Below are 22,200 nucleotides of genomic sequence, written 5' to 3' on the forward strand. Positions count from 1 at the left end.
TGAAGTACAGGCTAACACAGAAGGTCTTTGGCTAAAGAAGTTCACAGATGACTGCAAACTAGGAGCCATAATCAAAACTCCTAACGATGTGGACATCCTACAAAAGGGCCTCAATGAGACAGATGCCTAGTGTCAAAGCTATGGCCTCAAGCTCAATGCCAAAAAGTGCATTGTCATCCCCTTTGGTAAAATCTCTGTACCCATGAACTACAACATAGGTGGTAGTATACTTAACACCGAAAGTGTGATAAGAGACCTTGGGACACAGGTGGACAGTAGTCTCTCCTTTGATAATCACATTGCCACAAAAATCCTTCTACGTGGCACACCTCATCACAAAAGGTTTCTCATCCAGAAAAAAAAAGAGGTAATTGTTCCCCTCTACTCATCACTCATTAGACCCATTACAGAGCACAATGCCCCTTTTGGTATGTACCTCACAAGACATCAACAACTGGAAAGGCCACAGAAATACCTCACAAAGAGGATTACCAGCCTCAATCAGATGCCCTACGCAGACCATCTCAAAAAACTCCAGCTTTACTCCGTCGCATATCCCCTACTCAGAGGTGATCTCTGCCTAACATACAAAGCTATGTCAAACCCAGAGCTGTTGGACATGCTCCACTTAAGGAAATCCCAATCCCTCCGAGCTACACGCTCTAGGGACCTAAACCTTGTCACCACAATAAACAGAACATGCTGGAGGGATAGATTCCTGTCCCAGAGACTTCCGATACTCTGGAATAAACTACCTATCTATATCAAACAAAGCTCCTCATTAGCACTCTTCAAGAAAAATCTTGATGATTGGATGGGAAATAGGAAACTAACCACGGGGATCACTTCTGTGGCTCTTGCTTGACAGTGGCACAGGAAAATAATTTTCTTGGATGTCAAAAGCCAGGGTACCTTTTTGGCTGGGCTTGTATAGGCCCCAGGGCCAATTGCCTATTACCTACCTATGAACCTATGAACGAATGCAGGGAGGACATGCAGACTCCACACAGAAGGCACTCCAGCTGAGAATCAATCCGGAGAACCTCTTGCTGTGAGGTGACAATGCTACCGCTCCACCACTGCGCTGTCCAAAATTGTTATGGTTTCCAAACAAGCCAAGAATAAAACAAAGATGGAATTTTTGTATTTTTCCCAGTGCATACACCACATTCTCTTTAGACAGTGCAAACTTAAATAAAATGGTTTGAATAAATGAATGAGAATTAATATACTGGTGTGAATAATAAACTCGCTCCAGTGAAAAACACCTGTCACATGAACTAAAATACGTTTATTAAGCACTTTTGACTGTTTATAACCATGGACTTCTTCAGAATAACAATGCATTCAAACAAATGAACATTTAAATATCCCACCAATAAAATCATGTGATCTCAAAAGACTGTATCAACCAATAAAAAACTGAATTCACATCCGATTGTTAACTATTTATTTCCTTTTAAAACTACACAGACACAAAATGTAAAAATGTTTTTTGTTATCTCATACAAAGCATAAAACTAAAAAGAGAAAAAACATACATCAATCACAATGGATGGCCCATTTGTGGGTGAACAAGCACATGAATAAAGCAGGCACCTATAAATGTGGATTCTGCAGGCAATATAAATTTATTAGTAACTTTGACAGTATTAGAATAGATAAAAGGGTTATCAGATCAGATGGGTATTATACTTATAACTCCATGGGTGTGGTATATGCGGCAGTCTGTGACTATTGCACCAGTTTTTTTATATTGGCAAAACACAAAGGAAATTAAAACATACAATATATGAGCATGTACTAGATATTAAGAATAAGAATGACAAAAATGCCTTTAATATAACAAGGTTTCCGACACACAACTTTCATTTTTGGTGTTAGAAGGAGTATTTAGGACCCTTGGGCTGATTTAGTAGAACTTAAAAGCTGAACTGCCAAATAAAGCTCAATCCACACATGCCCCTGGGCCTCAATGATTATATTTATATTGCTAGTGTGCTAAGACTACGTTCATATGTAGTGTAAATACATCTTCAATAAATACATTTTTCCGGGTTATCACATCTTACAACACATTGTGATTGATGCATGTTTTTTCTCTTTTTAGTTTTATGCTTTGTATGAGATAACAAAAAGGTTTTTACATTTTGTATCTGTGTTGATTTAAAAGGAAGTATAATAGTTAACAATCGGATGTGAATTAATTTTTTATTAGTTGACAGTCTTTTGTGATCACCTAATTTTATTGGGGGGATATTTAAATGTTCATTTGTTTGAATGTATTGTTATTCTGAAGAAGTCCATGGTTATAAACAGATGAAAGCATTTAATAAACGCATTTTAGTTTGTGTGACGGGTGTTTTTGTGTGACGGGTGTTTTTCACTGGAGTGAGTTTGTTGTTTTATCAGTACTTATACAGGTTATTTAGATATTGGTTTGAATGCTTAAAAGGACATCACATTCAGCTTCTGCTAGAATTCTAAATGTATACAATTTAAAATCCAAATGGTTGGACCTCAGTCCAAAATATTAGGAGATACTTGAAGTACAAGAATTGCTTATGAGTGATAGAGAACTGTGTCCTTCTTTGTTAAATTATCTTACATAAACCTTTGTGGGTAAATAAATGGAATTACTGAGGAGATTATCATGCTTGTATATCTTGGCTTTAAGTAACAGAACTCATAATGATTATTGAAATCTATGGAAATATTTAATTTAGAGAATTCGAGGAGGATAATAAAATGATTGTGCAGTCATATAAAGTCACAATTTTTTGATGTTCTGGAGACCTGTCTATGGAAATGTATTCATAGATCACTTTTACATCTAAAATGTTTGCCCATTTTAGATCATATATGTTGATGGTGTAAAAAACTAAAGATGAATGGAAATGTTTCCTATGGCTGTGATAAGTTAAAATGAACACTTGGAAAATGTCAATGATTTTTGAAGGTACAATGATGTTATAATTGTCAGCTTTTAAAAAAGTTTATTTAATGCTCTACCACCTAGTTGTATACCAAAATCTCAGTATGCCATGTTGTGATGTTGTGGAGTTTATTAGTTCTCAAGAAGTGTCATTACTAAAAATTAGAAAATTAGCAGAATCCTTCCATTTAGTGACCATCTTGTTAAATTCATTTATTCTTCACATATGTCATTGGTCAATTAAAATGAACTCTAAAACATCAATAAAACTACAAACATTAGACAAAGCTAATTATTCTGAGAGATAAATATAATGTTGATAATTAACATTCAGACATTAGTATAAACAGCAACACACCCACCTTCACCCTTCACACTCACATCTAACATGTATACCTCTAAGAGTCACAAGGGTGCAGACTCCAAGCCCTTATGGCCCACCGAGACTGCATATATTATAAGGCATATGGATACCATTTTCACTAGACTGGATAAGAATATGGTGATAGTTAGCTGTCTTTCTCAAGCCAGAATCTGGAATGTAACAAGGGCTCTTAGATAACTTCCATCCTGAAAATATGATTATGATCAGACAGTAGTCCATGCATGTGGTGGTGAACAACCTTAGACACTCTACCCACAGGGACATGCAGAAAGATACGATTGAGTTTACTATACATGTGTTTGAGGCAGGAAAGACACTGGGCTTGAGTGATATTTGCCGTCACCCAGAATGATGCTGAGATTGAAAGACAGGATAAATGACTTTAATAACTGGCTACGTAGTTGACATAATTATATGGGTATCTGGTATGTGTCAGCTTGGGATGAGACGGCTGACAAGATTTCCTGCCTTACCAGGGATGGCCTTCACCTCTCTTACCAATACTTTTGCATTTTGACTAAAACCTTTGCCTTTGTTGGCAAATCTTTCTTTAACTTTGATGTCCCCCATAGTGCCTTTTTTACAACACTTTAATATAGCTCTGTTCAATGCCAGGAGTCTTAAACAATGCCCAAACTTGAGGCTTTCTTGGAATGGGAACACATCCATTTATGTTTAGTTACAGAAACCGAGTTTCAGAGCAATGAAAGCACTCACTTTGTTACTGGTATAAGGTCTATCATGTCTTCAGACTTACTGCTAATTGTGGGGTAGTTTCAGTATTTTTCAAGGATATCATCACCTCACAACAGATTCCTTGGGACACCACAACTGAATTCATAGAAGACTAAATCACCATAAACAAGACTAATTACTACTTCATAGATAGCTATAGAACACCATGTCCCCTTCTGAACATGATAGTTATCGTAACACATTAGCTGAAACTCCCATTAAACCAAAGATCCTTCTGCTCACAAATATGGTCACTTCTTGCCCAGTTCCATATGTTATCATGTCTTCTTAAATGAGATACCATAATTTAGTGACCTTGTCCTTTAAAACTGGTGGTTCTTCTCCTGTAAATATTTCTGTGTTTAGGGACTTCTCAAAATCAATCCTTCTTTGATTACTTGAGGACTTAAATTCTGCTGTAATTCTTGTCTGAAGGACACTATTGCTGAAGCTGCTACCTGTGTCTCTGACTTCCACTCCCACTTAAACAGTTGTGCTGATAAGGCAAGGCTTACCCACAACAAATATAACAAGGAGTCTAAAAACAAACACATGTGATGTAATGCCCATTTAAATAAATGCTATATTATGAGAAAGAAACTGCTTAATGCTTATAAAGTGTCTCATTCTTCCTACCATAAAAGCACTCTTAAGCAAACTAATAAAGAGTTTGACAGAACCATTACAAAGCTTGAAGCTGAGTATGAACCTAAAATAGCCAATAAAACTACAAATAATAAAACATCTTTCTTTAACCATGTCAGAAAATCCAGAACTAACATCCAACAGTGTTAGCTAATATCATAGCTAACAAATTGTGGGCAAATTGTACTCCACTCACAGTTATAGCTATCCCACAGGTTCCACAATCCCAGACACCCCTTTACTCTGAAACAAGTTCTTTCAGCCCTTTCAAAAACTAAGAATACTTCAGTCATGGCTTTTGACACCATACCAGGTTGTCGGATTGTCACTGCCAAATATGGCCTTTCTTGAACCCCTATTTAAACTCTTTAATGTAATCTTCTTCGTTGGTTGCATTCCAGAAGCCTTTAAAGCAGATATTGCAATGGCATTACAGAAGGGTGGGCCGGCCACAGATCCTGGTACTTATAGACCCATTAGTCTCACTAGCCTCATATGTAAAGCTATGGAGCACATTACCTCAGACTTCATTAATCTGGACATTGAAAAGCTCTCAACCCTGGATCCTCAACTTAGCTTTTTCATACGAAGGTCCTGCCTCTTTAACCTTGTTGATTTCTTTGAAAAGTTAACGGAAGCAGTGGACAGTGGTTATGCAGTGAATGCAGTATATCGAGATTTGGTCAAGGCCTCTGATACTATTCCCCATGCAATCATTATTGACAGACTTATAAATCTGAATATAAATCCTTATATTGTGTGACGGATAGCTAACTGGTTTTCTGACAGAACATATAAGGTTAGAATAGCAAGCACCATTTCTGAAAGCAAAACTTTTACCATTGGTGTACTACAGGGCTCAGTTTTGGGCCTCTTCCGATTTTGGCATATATTTCTCAGACCTTCAGACCAGCATGTCTGGCCTATGGTTAAGTCTGCAGATGACTGTACATTGGGTACTGTTATTTGACCTACAACGGACTCAAAATTGCTCCAACATGGCTTAGATTATGTTAACAATTGGTGCAAAGAAAAATGGTCTCAAATTAAATGTAAAAAAAATGCACCATAATTCCTTTTAATAAACAAAACAGTTTTGCTTACCATATAGCGGATGCACCTCTCCAATCAGACAATGTTGTAAGAGATATGGAAACTCTTGTTGATAATTCCTTATCATTTGAACACTGTCTCCACAATAGTTCTGAAAGCCTTTTATCTAGCCCACCTAATTTCCAAAGGCATCTTCACTACCTCCAAAGACATTTTAATTCCCCTTTACTCATATCTTATGTGACCCATTACCGAATATGTATTTCTCTAAACATATCACACAACTTGAGAAACCTGAGAGATTCATAACTAAAAAGAGCAGTGGCTTCAAAAACCTTGGTTATTATGGAAGAATGGCAACCCTTTCTCTGTACTTAGTCTCTTACAGATTCCTCCATGAAGATCTATGTCCAGCATTTCTTGCCATGAAAGACACAACCCTATTTGATCTCCTAGTCCTTTACAGAATTAAATGATACATCAAAACAGTTGGTTAAAGGCACTAAACCTTCATTAGCAGAAAAGTCATGTTAGCATGACAGTTTCATAACTCAAAGTATCCCTCACCTCTGCAACAAACATCCACTGCATGTCAAGCATAGTAGCATTGTTGCCACCTTAAAAGTAAGATGGGCGGTCTGAAATTCTCTCCCCATCTATCTGGTCTTGCCCTCCTTGACACTACAGGGAAATTTTGAAGATTTATTTTTTAGCTAGGCTTGTAATGGTCTGCAGACTGACTGTCTAGTTCTTTAAGCAGGCTTATGTTTTCAAACTTAGTTTATGTAATGTATTTGAAAATTTTATTGATGTTGATAAGTCTTGTAAATATTTGAAATTTAATTTTTTTCAGAATGAAAAAAAAAGTAAAATCTTGAACCTTTCTATTTTCAGCTGCATTTCACATTAAGATTACATGTGTAATTGCTGTTTTTCTCAAAAAGGCAAGGGCCACTCACACCCAAAAAGAACAGCAGTGCACATTTCCCAGCTTCTGACACTGGCACTTTCTGACTACATTTTCTTTATAAACCAAAAGCATGTTTTCTTCTAGGCTAAGCCCTTACTCTGCAGTATTGGCTGCTTTACAGCTGTAGGGACATCTGTCCTCCATCTTGCTTTTAGCTGTGCACTTTTGTGCTTTCCCTTCCCTGCTCCAACGCCTGGTCTCTACTTAGTGGCTTGCCCATATGACTGGTACCTGTGCTATATTACTGATCCTTCATTGTACAGTTTTTCGTATGGGATCATTCTGCTTTCATTATTTAAGTCTGAACTCTTACTTGCTTGCCAACAGGCTCAAGTCAGACTATGCTTGTGCAGACCAACCAACTCCCAGTGACCTTGGAGATGTTGCTCGCTTCGCTCATCATCATCCTTGCCATCCCATGCATTTGGCAACTTAAAAACAGCTCCGCTTTGTGATGTACAGCCATTACTAATACTGCTGGTCAACATTCCTCTCCATACGACACTTAACTAACCTGATATATACAGTACATTATCTACTTTCCAAACTCAAACACGAAATAACTACTCTCCATTTTCAGCTTACGATACTTGAGTATAACTGTGATGTTCCTTCACTTTAACTCTACTTATCCTCCCAAATTAATCATCAAATCCTCTCAGTTCTACCTGAACCCTCAACCCAACCAAAATACTACATATTTACATCCCCAGTCCCCATCTGCCACAAGCATTCTCTCCTCATGTAGGTCATAACCTCCCCCACCACCTTCCCTCTCTTCAAGCTCATAAAAGGAACCTCCTGCACTCATCTCCATTAAAATAAAAAACAAATCTTTAAAAAACTAACAAGATTACTCTTCATCCTACTTCTTAAGAGTAATATTGAATCTAACCCCAAATGTTTTATACGTCCTCATATAACAAAATGTAAACTAATCACTATTCACCATTTATAATTTACACTAATCAATTCAGGAAGCATAAAAACAAGCAAACTGGAACAATTGTACCTAACAGAACACTCACTCAATGTCATTGTCAGGGAATCCTGGATCAAGAACGTCACAATTATTCGCCATTTTCTAGGTTAGCCCTGCATCTTTAAGTCTAGGCCAGGTAAACCAAATTGCAGTGGAATCCTAGCCTGTTACACAAACAACATGCACATAAATACCATTTCACAAGCTGACTCCCTAGATGATTGTGTTGTTAAACTGGATGTTAGTAAAACTTTGATTAGGCAAAGGCACTCTGATAAATCCTAACTATTGCCTAATAACAACCCCCATCATTGTCAGGTAAATTAAAACCTCTGATCTGATCCTACAACTCTTCAAAGTTGTTCACCCATACAAAAATGTGCTCAGCCTAAGTGGCTAACATTAAACTCTTGGAACCACGTCAAACTGAGATTTACTCCATTCTCCTAGACCCTGACCTAAGGCAAATGACGAGCAGGTCAACAAGACCTAATTTTAAAAGCCAGAACTACCCATATCTTGATTTAAACATTATAAATATTCTACTATGCATCTCTACAATCACTTCTTTCATTATTTCTCAGACCTTCATTAAGTGGCCACTCCCCAACAGACTTCACCTTTTCAAACAGCTCAGCTAAACAGCCATCTAATCTTACCACCTTTTAGGTTAAATACAAAGAGATACTGTCAGTCAGAAAGATCTGAAAAATACACTGACTGATTTTCTGTCAAAGTACTGACACTTTCTCGGTCATTACTCATATCATACAAACAGTACAGTCATTTCATTTTTCAACTATCTTAAGGTTATTTAAATCAAACCAAGCACAATGGATCACTACTAAACATAAAGGCCTCTTAAAAATTACAGACACCCACTAGGAAAATTGGGAACAACACCCTAACAAAAAAGAAAAATCATCATTCTTTGGCATCCTGGAAAAATGACCATATGACATCACAAAACCACCCACATATTAAACCATTGAACACCCAACCTACCTGAACCAAAACATTTCTGAAAAGTATTTAATTATCTATAAATATTCCCCATCTCAAGTTATTCAGTACATTACTTAGTACATAGCTCCATTCACACAAAATCATAAAACCATCCTCTCAGACATTTTTAAAAGAATTTACCAACTTTTACTGTCTCTACAGCCATGGTATCCCATTTCTATAAAACTCCACTCTGCAAACAGCCATTCTACTTTTTTTGCCATCAATATTAAAGACTTGGCAAAACTATTAGACTTATTACTAAATTACGATTCCTGGTCCTGAAGGCCTGCTGCCTTGCTTTCTCACATCCAGTGACAGCATAGCTTGTTTCCAAGCTCCCCAAACCCAGAAAATATAGAAGCCTGTACCAATGTGTGCATAAAAGCCCTGTATGACCATGTAAAATAACTGCACAGCAATGGAAGTACTGGACCAAAATAAGCCCAGGTCAACCTGCGAAAAACACGCCACCCTGGTGGACCATGGTATTAACATGTTGTATAACAAAAGAAAAAAATCCTGTCAAGAAGTGAGAGGGAATGTGCACAACAGAGCAAAAGTCCCTCACTAGTCTAAACAAATGAGTCAGGGAATTAGTCAAGACTCTGAGAGAATGAGTCAAAAATAGCCTCTAAAGCTAAGGACAACAATAATGTATTTTTCAGTTATGTCTACAATCTTAAGGGCAACGCCCAACAATGTGTGGAATTAATTGTGGCCAGCATCACCTATACTCATCCAGAAGTTATAGCAAATCAGCTGTCTAATAAATCCATCTCAAAATTCACTTCCCCATCACTCTAAGTTCTCTCCTAAGAAATGCCCGCCACCACTCCCATCAATTATCACTAAAAAACAGGTCGCCACTGTGCCCTCTGACACTAAAAACATGGCTTCAATGGAGCCCGACAGTATACCAGGTTGGTTCTTAAACAGTGTGAATCAGGACCTATCAGGCCCTTTCGAATCATTTAAAGACAGCCTCTGGATTGGCTTTGCTCCAACAGAGTGGAAGACAGCAACAGTCATCCCTCTGTACAAAAGGGTGACACATCAACTGACCCAGGTAATTACAGACCTATAGGTTTGAGTAGCCTCATGTGCAAGGCCATGGAAAGAATAGTCATGGGCCTGATAAATAATGACATAGGAAACCTCCAAACACTGGACCCAAACCAATTCGGATTTGTCCAGGACAGGTAATGCCAATTAAATCTGGTGGATGTTTTTGAAAAAGTCACTAGGGCCATGGATGAGGGTAAAACAGTGCTTACCACCTATCCTGACCTGGCCAAGGCATTTGGCAGTTACACACTTTGGCATTGTAAATAAACTCAGAAAAATTGGGCATAAATCCCTAAGTCACCTGATGAATAGCCAGTTGGCTCATGGACAGGACACGTGGTTAATGTGGGTGAATATAGATCCAGCAAGAGGCCAGAGCAAACAGAGGAGCACACACACTGCTCCCATGGCCACCCTATGGTTTGGTGAAAGTTTGCCCCTCAAAATATAAAAGGTTGTTCTTTAACACTATTTCCATAAGGGTGAGAAAACATGCTGGAGAGACAGATATGCATTTCACAAACTGTCCCTTCTTTGGAACAGGCTTCATATTCATGTTAAACAGAGCCCCTCCCTGATCCTCTTCAAACACAGTTTGGATCAACGGACAGGGTATCATAAATTCATACCTGGGGTAGCACTTATGTCCCTTATGAACAGGGTCAGTCTGAAAAATATGCAAGACATATACACAAACTTATGGCATCTTCTTGTCCTTATGGACCACATATTGGGTAAAATCTGGTTGTATATTGGCTAGGCTTGTAAGGGCTCTAAAGCTGTTAGCCTAGTAATCTCTTATGAGATATAGTCTAAGGAGGTACATCTTAGGTCATTTATTTCTACATGGACTATGACTGAGTCAAACTGGTAATTGTGGTCCAATGACCTGAGTGCATGCGTAATGTGGTGGATCCTAGCCCCTGATAAGCAACTGACCATAACTTTCTCCTTACTCAGCCTGGTGAGAGGGACATCAGTGTGTCTCACAATGGAGTCTCCAATGACTAGAATGTTGGATATGTGGTGGCTTGCCTTATGGGCTTAGAGGTAGAGGCTCCATGAGATGTAGCTCTATGTGTTGATGTAGGTGTTGTTTTGAAAGAGTGCATTTGGGGCTGCTGACGGTATTTCTTATGTGTACTTTGTCTAGGAGGTCTTTGTGGTTTACGAAGGTTATATGCAAGTGCCTCAGCATATCTGGGTCTATATGTCTGTTTTGAATTGAGCGTGATGGGGGCAGCGAGTGCAGCATGTGTACTACTGACAACCTTATTGACATTAGGAGTACTTTTATGTGAAAGCTTTATTCTCTGTCTTTACAAATAAGTTATTCTCTCACATATCACACTTGCCAATAATAATGTAAGCAAATGACATGCTGATCTACAGATCCACCCCTACCCACTTTATCAAATCAGCTTTAGAGAATGCCCTGAATGCCCTCCCAAAGTGGTTACAAAGAGAATTCTCTTATTCAGCCTTAAAAAAAAAAACTAGGATATTCACTAGCATAACCGGGACCAAACAGGAAGTGAAGGCCATTAATATACCATAAAAGTAACCCACTTCTATCCAGAAGGCTGACCTTGTATAGAAAAAAGGCATTCTGTAAGAAAACATATAAAGTCTTTCAATAATATCAGCTGCCACAAAAAGATCTAATCCAACCTCATATTCATAACCCTCTCCACTGAATGTGAAAACCATTGCTAAATTCCATCAAAAGCTATTTGTTTCCCTAGCAAATGTTACTTCTCACACTTTGTTCAAGCTACTTGGTCTACTTAAAAGACTAGGAAGATGTAGAAGCCAACTAGAACATCCACCTAAAGTCTCTGTTCACCTCCAGAGTCAGATATCAATCTTCTTCCATCTCACAGTAAACTACACCACACCGAGTGTGCCTCCAGCCTCAGATAGCAATCTGCTTCCTTCTCACAGTAAACTACACCACACCGAGTGTGCCTCCAGCCTCAGATAGCAATCTGCTTCCTTCTCACAGTAAACTACACCACACCGAGTGTGCCTCCAGCCTCAGATAGCAATCTGCTTCCTTCTCACAGTAAACTACACCGCACCAAATATGCCTCCAGCATCAGATACCCATCTGCTTCCTTCTCACAGTAAACTACACCACACCGAGTGTGCCTCCAGCCTCAGATACCAATCTGTTTCCATCTCACAATAAACTACACAGCACTGAATGTGCCTTCACAAAAATCGGTCCTAAACTTTGGGATGCCCTATGTTCTAAGAAAATTCCACTTGTTTACAACTTACACCACAAGCTAAAATACCTTGCTGTTTATGCTACTTGCAAGTGCTTCCATTCCTCTGCAATAACCTAACTTTTCTACTATATGTAACTCTTCTCACATTCTCCCTAAACTCTTATGTTCCATCACCTTTCTCCTGTCCCCCTCTTCTTTTCCCTTATCCTCCACATTCACTTACTATATACATACATTTTTTCATTGCATATAGAACTCTTTTGAATAATGACTTATGTTATGTGATTGACAATGTCTGTTAATATTTATGTATACCTGTTTTTTTGTTCAGTATCCCAGGCTGGCCTGATGGGTGGCCACGGTGGTGCAGCGGTTAGTGTTGCCACCTCACAGCAAGAGGTTCTCTGGTTTGATTCTCGGCTGGGGTGCCTTCTGTGCAGTGTCTGCATGTCCTCCCTGTGGTCGCGTAGGTTTCCTCCAGATGCTCCGGTTTCCTCCCACATCCCAAAGACATGCAGTAGGTGGACTGGACACTCTAAATTGGCCCTACGTGTGAGTGTGTGCATGTGTGTGCCTTCTGTGGAAGGTTGGGCGACTCGACACCATAAAACTCCACTGCCAATCATGAGCAGACAGATGATCCGCTGTGGCAACCCCTAACCAGGAAATGCCAAAAAGAAGAAGATCCCAGGCTGGCCTGAAAAGGGTCCAGATGGATCAGCACTCTACCCCAATTAACAAATTAAACTAAACGATGAATAAATGAATGACTAAACATTAGTGGTCAAGCAACAAGGCTCAAAAAGGAGGACTATTCTCAATAAAGCTCCAAGGGTTTAAGGAAAAAGAAATCATCAGCCTTTAGGAATCTGCACTACAAGAGCTTGACTGCAACCAGTCAAGAAAGAACACGAGTTGAAAGCCCTACCTCTCAGCCAAGGTAAAATCTTCATCTTTTAGTGCTGGGACTTTCCTTAGAAGGTTCACCTTCGCATATTCTTCAGTAAACTGGTCTCCTGCAACCCAAAAAGAAGAAGAAATGTGAGGGAAAAACTTCTGTTGACAAACTAGTGTTGAACAATCCACACAACACATGCAGTTAATTACTTATTTTTTTTTCTTTATTTGTAAACTGGGTAGGTGGAGTGATCTGAGAGACCTGAATCACTCACGATCCAAGGACAAACACAAAACAATACAGGACATATAAATACTGAAGGAAGTTATAAAACAAACACAGCAGACAGCAACAAATATGTGTAAATAAATGAAAGTGACGTGCAGGAACTCGTAATAAAAATCAATACTAACAGTAAGTTACGTTCAGCTCTCAAACAGGTCAGTAGAAAGGAACAGATAAATTACACAAGATTAAGAAATGGAGTAAATATGCTAAATGAATCCAGATTACTCTAGCCTGAATAATGATGACGTGCAGAAAGGTTTTTGTAGTACTGAAAATATTCATCTCTAAGGAAAGGTAAGCGTCCCCGTAACACTTCTAAACATATTACAAAGTAAGCTCCAGTATGTAAGAGAGAAATTAGCAAAGATGCTTTCACTTACATTGAGATCTTATTTTATTTTTATTTCTTGACTGAGACAGAGCACCGATCCATGTGGACCATTTCTGGACTCAGCTCAGGGCTTACAACCAAAAACACTGGAAAATTGTCTTAAGTACTGAAACAAAGAGTAAAAGTGGCAGAGGGTTACACAAAAAAGTAAACACGACTGTACGACAGGCAGTCATTACATTCCTGCAGTGTTAAGAAGCAGCTCATTGTTATACAATACGAACAGAGAATGTAACACATAGCAGTGTACGAACGTAGTACGCTAATTAAACCGAATGCATTCAAAGGAAAAAATGCAGGGGCATACGCAGTAGGTACTGAAATGTAAATACACATAGCAGAGTACAAACAAAGTACATTGATTAAACCGAACGCATTCAAAGGAAAAAATGCAGGGGCATACGTAGTACGTACTAAAATGCAAATACACATAGCAGAGTACAAACAAAGTACATTGATTAAACCGAACGCATTCAAAGGAAAAAATGCAGGGGCATACGTAGTACGTACTAAAATGCAAATACACATAGCAGTGTACGAATTAAGTACATTGATTAAACTGAATGCATTCAAAGGAAAAAATGCAGGACCATATGCAGTAGGTACTGAAAATAAAATCAACTGATGGCATGATTATCACAAAAGGTGAGTGTAACTAAAGATTCTTAGAGGTGGATGTGAAGGACAGGCGTCCACAAAGCTAAAGTTATATTGGTCATTACATCCAGTTTACTAGCCAGAGTAGGAATGTGGGTATTAAACAGCATTTCATGAGGAAAGAAAGCTTGCCTTATAAAATGGGAACGAACCTTCCTTGCTCAATGCATCACCATGCTGTTTACAAGGCGCGGAGAGGAAAATAAATTTACAAATACCGTCACACAGTCTTTTACATTGATGCCATGTTTCTACAAAAATGTGCACTAACCGGCAGAGCACATTTAAATCAAGTAAATAAAATGTCTTTGGCAAAGGCAATCAGGACATTTCTCTCAAATGTCCCTGATTTTGCTCTGTCTCCCATAGATGCTTTGATTTTTGATAAATCATTGCAGCTTACAGTCAGTTGATAATGTTAGTCTTTACAGTTTCATAATTTCTGTAATTCAAAAAATACATACTGATGCAAAACTTGTTCTGTTAACTTATTATTAAGTGAAGAGTAATATTTAAAAACCTGTCCATGATTTTGGGTGTTTTTCTCCCCATTAATTTTGGCTTTATCCAGCATTCTTTTTTTAAACACATTTTACTAAATTAGCACTTAAGACACAGGCAACCATACATTAAAAGAAAAGAAAACTATATTAACATTTTCCTTATACATACATTATACATTGCATATATTTTTTTTATAATGATCATCAGTCCAAAATTAACCCAGCCACTGGGGATGCACAAGCCAGTGCATTTCTTCATGCCAGTCCCAAGCCCAGATAAATGGGGAGGGTTACATCAGGAAGGGCATCCAGTGTAAAACTTTTGCCAAATAACATATGCGGAGAACAATATAAATTTCCATACCAGATCGGTTGAGGCCCAGGTTAAAAATAACTGCCACCAGTACTGTTAGCCAAAAGGGTGTTGGTGGAAATTTGGTTACTGTTGGCTGAAGGAGAAGGAGAGATGGCACATGCAGGTGGTTGGTGTGGCAGAGCAAGTTGCAGAGGACAAGAAGAAATGGAAAAGGATGATCCGCTGTGGCGACCCCTAACAGAAGGGGGGGGGAATCAGCCCTATAACTGCCCTCCCTTAATCCTCACTCCTCCTCCTGAATTTTATTCTGCAAAGTATTGTTCCCATAGCTTCTATTTATAGGTTCATAGGTTCATAGGTTCATACTAGGCTATCTGCCCAAGGGCATTTATAAGCCTAGCCCATAGTTATGTGGCTTTCGCCACCCCTTTAGTTTGAATAAAAACTATGCCTATCATTTTTCTGTGCCTCTGTCAAGCAGTGACACTGAAGTAATCCCTGGGGTATATCTGCGATCTCCCATCCATTGGTCAAGATTCCTCTTGAACAAGGCCAGCGAGGTGCTCTGCCTCACATGTACCGGGATTTTGTTCCACAGCATAGGGAGTCTCTGGGTGATGAATCTGTCCCTCCAGCACGTTCTATTTATAACCGTGTCAAGGTTTAAGTCTCCCGCCCTTGTGGTTCTGAGGGATCTAGATTTTTTGAGGTGAAGCATATTCATCAAATCTGGGTTTGACATGGCCTTATATGTCAGGCACAGGTCACCTCTGAGCAAGCGGTATGAGACTGAATAAAGCTGGAGTTCTTTCAGTCGGGCAGCATAAGACATATTTTTGAGACCCTTTATCCTTTTGGTGAGGAACTTTTGGGGCCTTTTGAAGCTGCATCAGGTGTCTGGTCAGATACATTCCGAACGGGGCATTGTACTCAATCATGGGTCTAATGAGTGATGAGTACAGGGGGACGATGACCTCCCTTGATCTAGATGTGAATCCCTTCATGATCAGGTGGGCGATATAGAAGGTTTTCCTAACTACTTTAGCAACATGAGTGTCAAACGAAAGACTACTGTCAACTTGGGTCCCCAGATCCCTGATGACTTTTTCTGTGCTCAGTGGATTGTCACCTATATGGTAGCTAGGGGTAACCTTGTTTTTCCCGAAGGGTATGACTATGCATTTTTTGGCATTTAACTTCAGGCCATGGCTCTGGCACCAGTTATCCATTTCTGTGAGGCCCTTCTGGAGGATATCTGTGTCAGATGTGTTTTCGACTATGGCCCAGTTTGCAGTCATCTGCAAACTTTGTCAGCCATAACCCTCCTGTGTTTGCTTGTACTTCAGAAAAGTAGATGCCGAACAAGGGTGGACCCAGGACTGAGCCCTGTGGGACACCACTTGTGACAGGCTTTGAGTCTGACATGGCTCCAGCAACTCTGACCCTGTGGGTTCTGTCGCTAGCCAGTTTGCAACCCATCTTGTGATGTATGGGTTTACATTCAAGCTGATGAGTTTTTCGATGATACCTGAGTGGGGTATTGTGTCAAGGCCTTTGCCAGGTCGAGGTAGGCTGTATGGACTGCCTTTCCCTCATCAATGGCCTTGGTGACTGTCTCGAAAAAGTCAACCAAGTTTAAGAGGCAGGATCTGCCTTTGACAAAGCCAAACTGGGTTGGATCCAAAGTCTGCAAGTTCCCTATGTCTTTATTTATGAGTTCCATTATGATCCTCTCCATGGCTTTGCAGATAAGGCTTGTCAAGCTAATGGGGCGGTAATTTCCAGGGTCTGTGGAGGCACCGCCCTTATGAAGTGGGACCACAGTCGCCGCGCCACTCCTTGGTACGTATCCTGAGGTGAGGCTAAGATTAAACAGCTGTCCTAACTGTGGGTTTAATTCCTCGTTGAGTTCATGAAGCACACAGCCGGGGACACCATCCGTCCCATGGATGCTGTGTTTTTGCCTTAGTGAGGGCAGTTCTCACCTGGGCGTTGGAGATGTTTGGGGGCTACAATCCTCTGGAATAGATATCTCTCCTTTTGGGGAGGGGAGAAGTTTGCACTGAACCTGTCAGCCAGTATGTTAGCAATGTGTGTAGGTTCAGTAATTTTCACATCATTTTGAACTAATTCTGAGCATATCTGGGAGTTTCCTCCTAGGTTTCTAACATAGCTAAAGAAGGCCTTATGATTGTCTTTAGAGTCCTTGGCGATTTTTCTCTCAAAATTTGCCTTTGATGATTTTATGAGAGCTCTTAGTTTTTTACTTATAATGATCAAAGGTGTCTTACCTTTCAAGGATTTTGCTCTATCTTGTAGTAGCTTCCTTCTTTTGTTGTAGAGCTTGTTTATGGCTGGGGTCCACCAGACTGGATGCTTGCCTTTGGTACAGAGAGTCTTAGTTTTGTTTGGGATTGCCTGATCCATGCAGTCCTGTAGGTGCTGGTAGAAGGCATTTGTAAGTGATTCAGCGGTTTGAGTAATGTTTACCACTGGCTCAGGGGCCTTAAAGGAGACCACACTAGTTTTAGAAGTGTGAAATCGGCTTTTGAGACGTTTTTCACTGTGGTCTTTTTTGTTTCAGGTGCCTGCGGGATGAGGACCTCCAGCGAGATTAGTTTATGATCTGATCTCACCAGTGAGGGGTATACTTCCAGTGTTGAACATTTTGATCCCATGTTCGTGATGATGAGATCAAGTATGTTTTCACCTCTTGTGAGGATGGTGACTAGTTGTTCCATGGCATTTGAGTTTATGAACTCCAGGAATCTTTGGGTTAGAGTGTTCGGGCTTGAGTAGTGTTCCCAGTCTATATTAGGGTAGTTGAAGTCACCTAGTATGATGGTGTTTGGAGATACATTTATCCCTCCAATGTTTTCAGGAAGGCCATGTGAGGTTCCTGAGTTTGAGAGGGTGGCCTGTAACATGCTACAAATTGCAGAGCAGTCTTGCCTATGGTTAATTGCACCTGGATGGTCTCCGATGCATCGTGCGTTGCCACCAACCTTGAGGTGTGGGTGTCCTTTATGAATATGGACACCCTCCTTTCTTGGTGTTGTCCGGATTTTGGGGCCGGAACGCATGATATGAGGTGAAACCTGTTAGTGCTGGGGTGCTCTCAGGAGCCTTGAACCAGGTTTCTGTCACAGCACAGACATCGATGTTCTCCATATTGAGAAGGGCCTCGAGTGCGTGCATCTTGAGATTGAGACTTCTGGCATTGAGCAGCATTACCCTTAGTTTTTTCCTTTTGGTGTTCTAGGGTGGTAGGTTTAGAATTTGAGCCTTGCCTAAAAAGGCACTATGGGGTGGCAAGAGCCTTTGCCAATATCCGGAAGCCCAGGGTGACAGGTGCAAGCCGTCCCTTGAAGCAGCGTGGCTTGTCCAGCATGTCATCCCAGGCAGACAGACATTGGATCCCCTTTGAATGACACCAGAATTTAAGCCAATTATTAAAGCTGATCATCTTATCACTGTATTGTGGCATCATTCTAGGTGAAGGTAGGATACTGCTCAAGGTCAGGGTCATACCTGCCTGGGCTACATAATCAGAGAGCTCCTCGGCGTCCCTTTTCATGTAGTCCAAGGAGGTGCGTCTCAGGTCGTTGACACCAGCGTGGACAATGACTGAGTCGTACTTGTACCTGCTGTTGAGAGACCTGAGTGCTTGCGTTATGTGGCGGATTCTAGCGCCCGACAGGCAGCTTACTGTGACCTTCTCCTTACTCAGTCTGGTGAGCGGACGTCAGTGTGTCTGACTATGGAATCACCAATGACAAGTGTGTCTGGCATTTTGTTTGGCCTTAAGGGCTGTGACTGTTTGACACTCTGACTGTGTGGTCTATGTGTTGCATGTGTTGGGTCGTGAGGTGGTAGTTGTTTGGGTGTCTGCTTTGGTGGCCTCTGCTGTTTTGGTAAATTTTTGATCAGAGCCTCCGAGTATGTCTTTGTGTGAGTATGTGTATGATTTGAAGTTGTGATGGTACCATGTGTGACTGGGTATGTATTGTGTGTGGTTACCTTCTCCTCCTGTCTGGTCTTGCCAGTCCTATGTTGAGAGAGCTCAGCCTCCAGTTTGGCCGTATAGTTGCATCTCTCGCATGTATTTGTGTTTTGTGGGAGAAGGAGAGGATTGTCTGTGTACATGAGGCAATTGTAACATTGCCTCAATATTCCCAGGTTCACCAGTTGAGCTGGAGAGGACACTAGCAACTGATCCCTCGACATACTAGAAGTAGTAGATAAAGAACTTTCAAAGGACTCCGGGGGAAGTGGGTTTTAGGCTGGTGGGGTACTATCTATAATAAGAGTGCTTTATCAAGGTGCAAGTACTGTAGGAGTAAGTGCTAGGCTTTACAGATAGAGAATAGTCTACTTGGGAATCAAGTAGAGATGAACTTTTCAGTTATAGGATATGCTGGTTAGATCAGCAGTACATTATTTCTTTATAATGCGTGCCTTCCCTTTTACAAAGATCCCTTTCCAGTTCTTTCATCTCTTTTGTAATATTCAATATTGAAATACATTTGGTTCGGACTTTGGTATCTATCCTCTAGTAACTGCTTCTTTGACGGCCAGCAGAATTAGACTTAACAAGGCCTTACTATGTCCAGGCAAGTCAGATCCTGTGGTCCAACTCAAAAGAATCATTTCCTTAATTACAGCCATTTGCTCACCCAGTATTTCTAGCAGAGTACAATGTAGGGAATTTTGAAAATCTGCCAGCTTATTACACCCCCAAAACATATGTTCACAGTTACCTCTTTCTTCTCCAACACACCTCCAACATTTGAGATCTGAGGAAAAATTATTTGAACTATGCTTTGGGTACAAAAATACCTATACAAACACTTCCAAGCAAAGATACTAAATGTTCTGGACTTTGTTGCATACTTGGGGGCCATACATATGTTGTCCCATTGTTCCCTTGCAAATTGCTTTTCCAGACTGTCTTCTCAATCATTTCGAACCTCCTCTAATGCCCTACTAACTATCCCTTTTAAACAGCAGCTACTGTTCTAGATTCAACTAAAAACTACTAAAGTAGGCCTTTCACTTAGGGATTCCCCATCCCTTTGTCTTTGCCTATACTCTGATCTCAATCCCTGGTTGGGTCTAGCCTGCAGTCGAATATCTTCTTGGACTCCTCTCACTCTATTACCTTTTCCTCTCAAGTTATTTGCTCCCAAAAACATTGGTTCCTTTGCCAGTTTCCTGAAGTAAATTCCAGCATCTCTTCCCTATTTTCTATACTCCTACTTGCAGTCATTCCTATTGGCGGTCGTTATTATTCCCCTTAAGGGCCTGGATCCAAAATCACATTCTCTCCTTATTTTTTGACCCCCACCTTCATCATCATCCGTTTCCACTTTGAAGTATGACGTTCTGCTTGTGCTATATATCAGCCTTAATTGTGTAGCTGTTAGCTGTCGATTATCCCTTCAAAATCAGGTAATCCTAAACCACCTTGTTCTACTGGAAGGATGAACTTACCTCACTCAATTCTTGTCCTCTTCCACTCCCAGATGAATTCCTTCAACTCTTTATTAATTATGCTTCATAACTTCTCCTTTGGTTGGTAAAAATATGCCTGACCCATGTATAAAACTAAAGGGACTAAAAATATTTTCACTGCTTGTATATTATTGTCCGTATCCATAAACAAGAGCTTTCAGTTTCTTAGTTTTTGTATTATCTTTTATTTAGTCCCTTCCCACATATCCTTGACTGCCATAAGAGAAGTTTTTTTTTTAATCCAGACTCCTAAATGTCTCATCTTATCCTGTCCTTCATAAATAATGGGTCTTGCTGAAGCAATTCATGTGTGAGTACATAATTTACGGCTATAGCCTTTGTTTTATCTTTCATTTTACATCCTGAAAAGACTTGAAACTGTCTGAAAATGCTCCAGAATACTTAGATGTCCTTTTCTGAATGTATCAGGTACAAAATATCACCTGCAAATAAAGCAAGCTTTTCTTGATTACAACACCAATTATATCCTTGAATTTCTGAGTCCCTTATTTTCTCTGCCAATGGCTGTAAATATAAAGTAAATATCAAAGGGGAACGAGGACACCCCTGCTAGGTTCTTCTGTGTAAACACAAGGTATCAGAGAGGAACGCTGTCACTTTAATTCTTTCTTCTGATCCTTCATATATCCTCCTAATTAACTTTATTATTGCATTAGGGAATGCAAATGCTTCAATTGCCCTAAAATCGCAGCTTAATCTGCATCAAGACCCACCAGCAACAGTGGTATTTTCTTACATTTTGCTTCCCTCTGGATCATCACAGCTCTGTTCTTCTTCTTCTTCTTTCGGCTTTTCCCGGTTAGGGGTCGCCACAGCGGATCACCTTGTCCGCACATTGAATGGCAGTGGAGTTTTACGGTGTCGAGTTGCCAGCCCGGCGCCCAACCTTCCACAGAAGGCACACTCACACGCACACCTAGGGCCAATTTAGAGTGTCCAATCCACCTGCAGCATGTCTTTGGGATGTGGGAGGAAACCGGAGCACCCGGAGGAAACCCACGCGACCACAGGGAGGACATGCAGACTCCGCACAGAAGGCACCCCAGCCGAGGATCGAACCAGAGAACCCCTTTGCTGTGAGGCGGCAATGCTAACCACTGCACCACCGTGGCCGCCCTGATCATCACAGCTCTGTTAATGCTGTCAAATGGTTGCCTACCTTCCAAAAAGCCACACTGATGCTTATCTATCAATTCTGGCAACATGTTTGTCACTCTTTTAGGTAGTATAGACAAACACTTGGTTTAAAATTGAAATCTGTCTATTTTTACCCAGAATTCCTAAACAAAGAAGTGGACAGAAATGCATCTGGATTCTGATGCAAGTAAGGTAGTAGCCCAGAAAAACATTTTCAGCTTAAAATAAAAAGTATGACAAATCTGATGTATGCAGAATAGGAAGAGATACCTACCCAAGGATGGGTTAAACCAATCTCCTTGTTATTTAAATTCTCATGTGACACTCTCAACAGATGAGTTATTTATAAATGAAGGGCCTTGAGCTACATGCTGGATGCTTTCAAACATAAAGCTTGGTGTAATTCTGAACTAATAAAATGTTTGCTTTCTCAGTCACTTTAAACTCACACCAAACTCATTCT

At 40.2% G+C, this 22,200-nt stretch overlaps 1 protein-coding gene across 1 annotated transcript in view; it reads right to left on the minus strand.

The window, feature by feature from the left end:
- Positions 1–22,200, minus strand: part of LOC122799542 (glutathione S-transferase theta-3-like) — a 128,329-nt gene that overhangs the window by 52,713 nt on the left and 53,416 nt on the right. The window contains exon 2 of the mRNA XM_044068672.1: positions 12,941–13,028. Within this exon, the coding sequence (XP_043924607.1) occupies positions 12,941–13,028 (88 nt within the window). The remainder of the gene's footprint in view (positions 1–12,940; positions 13,029–22,200) is intronic.

Source organism: Protopterus annectens, chromosome 4.part0, assembly GCF_019279795.1.
Source record: "Protopterus annectens isolate FY-2018-M chromosome 4.part0, PAN1.0, whole genome shotgun sequence".
NCBI lineage: Eukaryota > Metazoa > Chordata > Ceratodontiformes > Protopteridae > Protopterus > Protopterus annectens.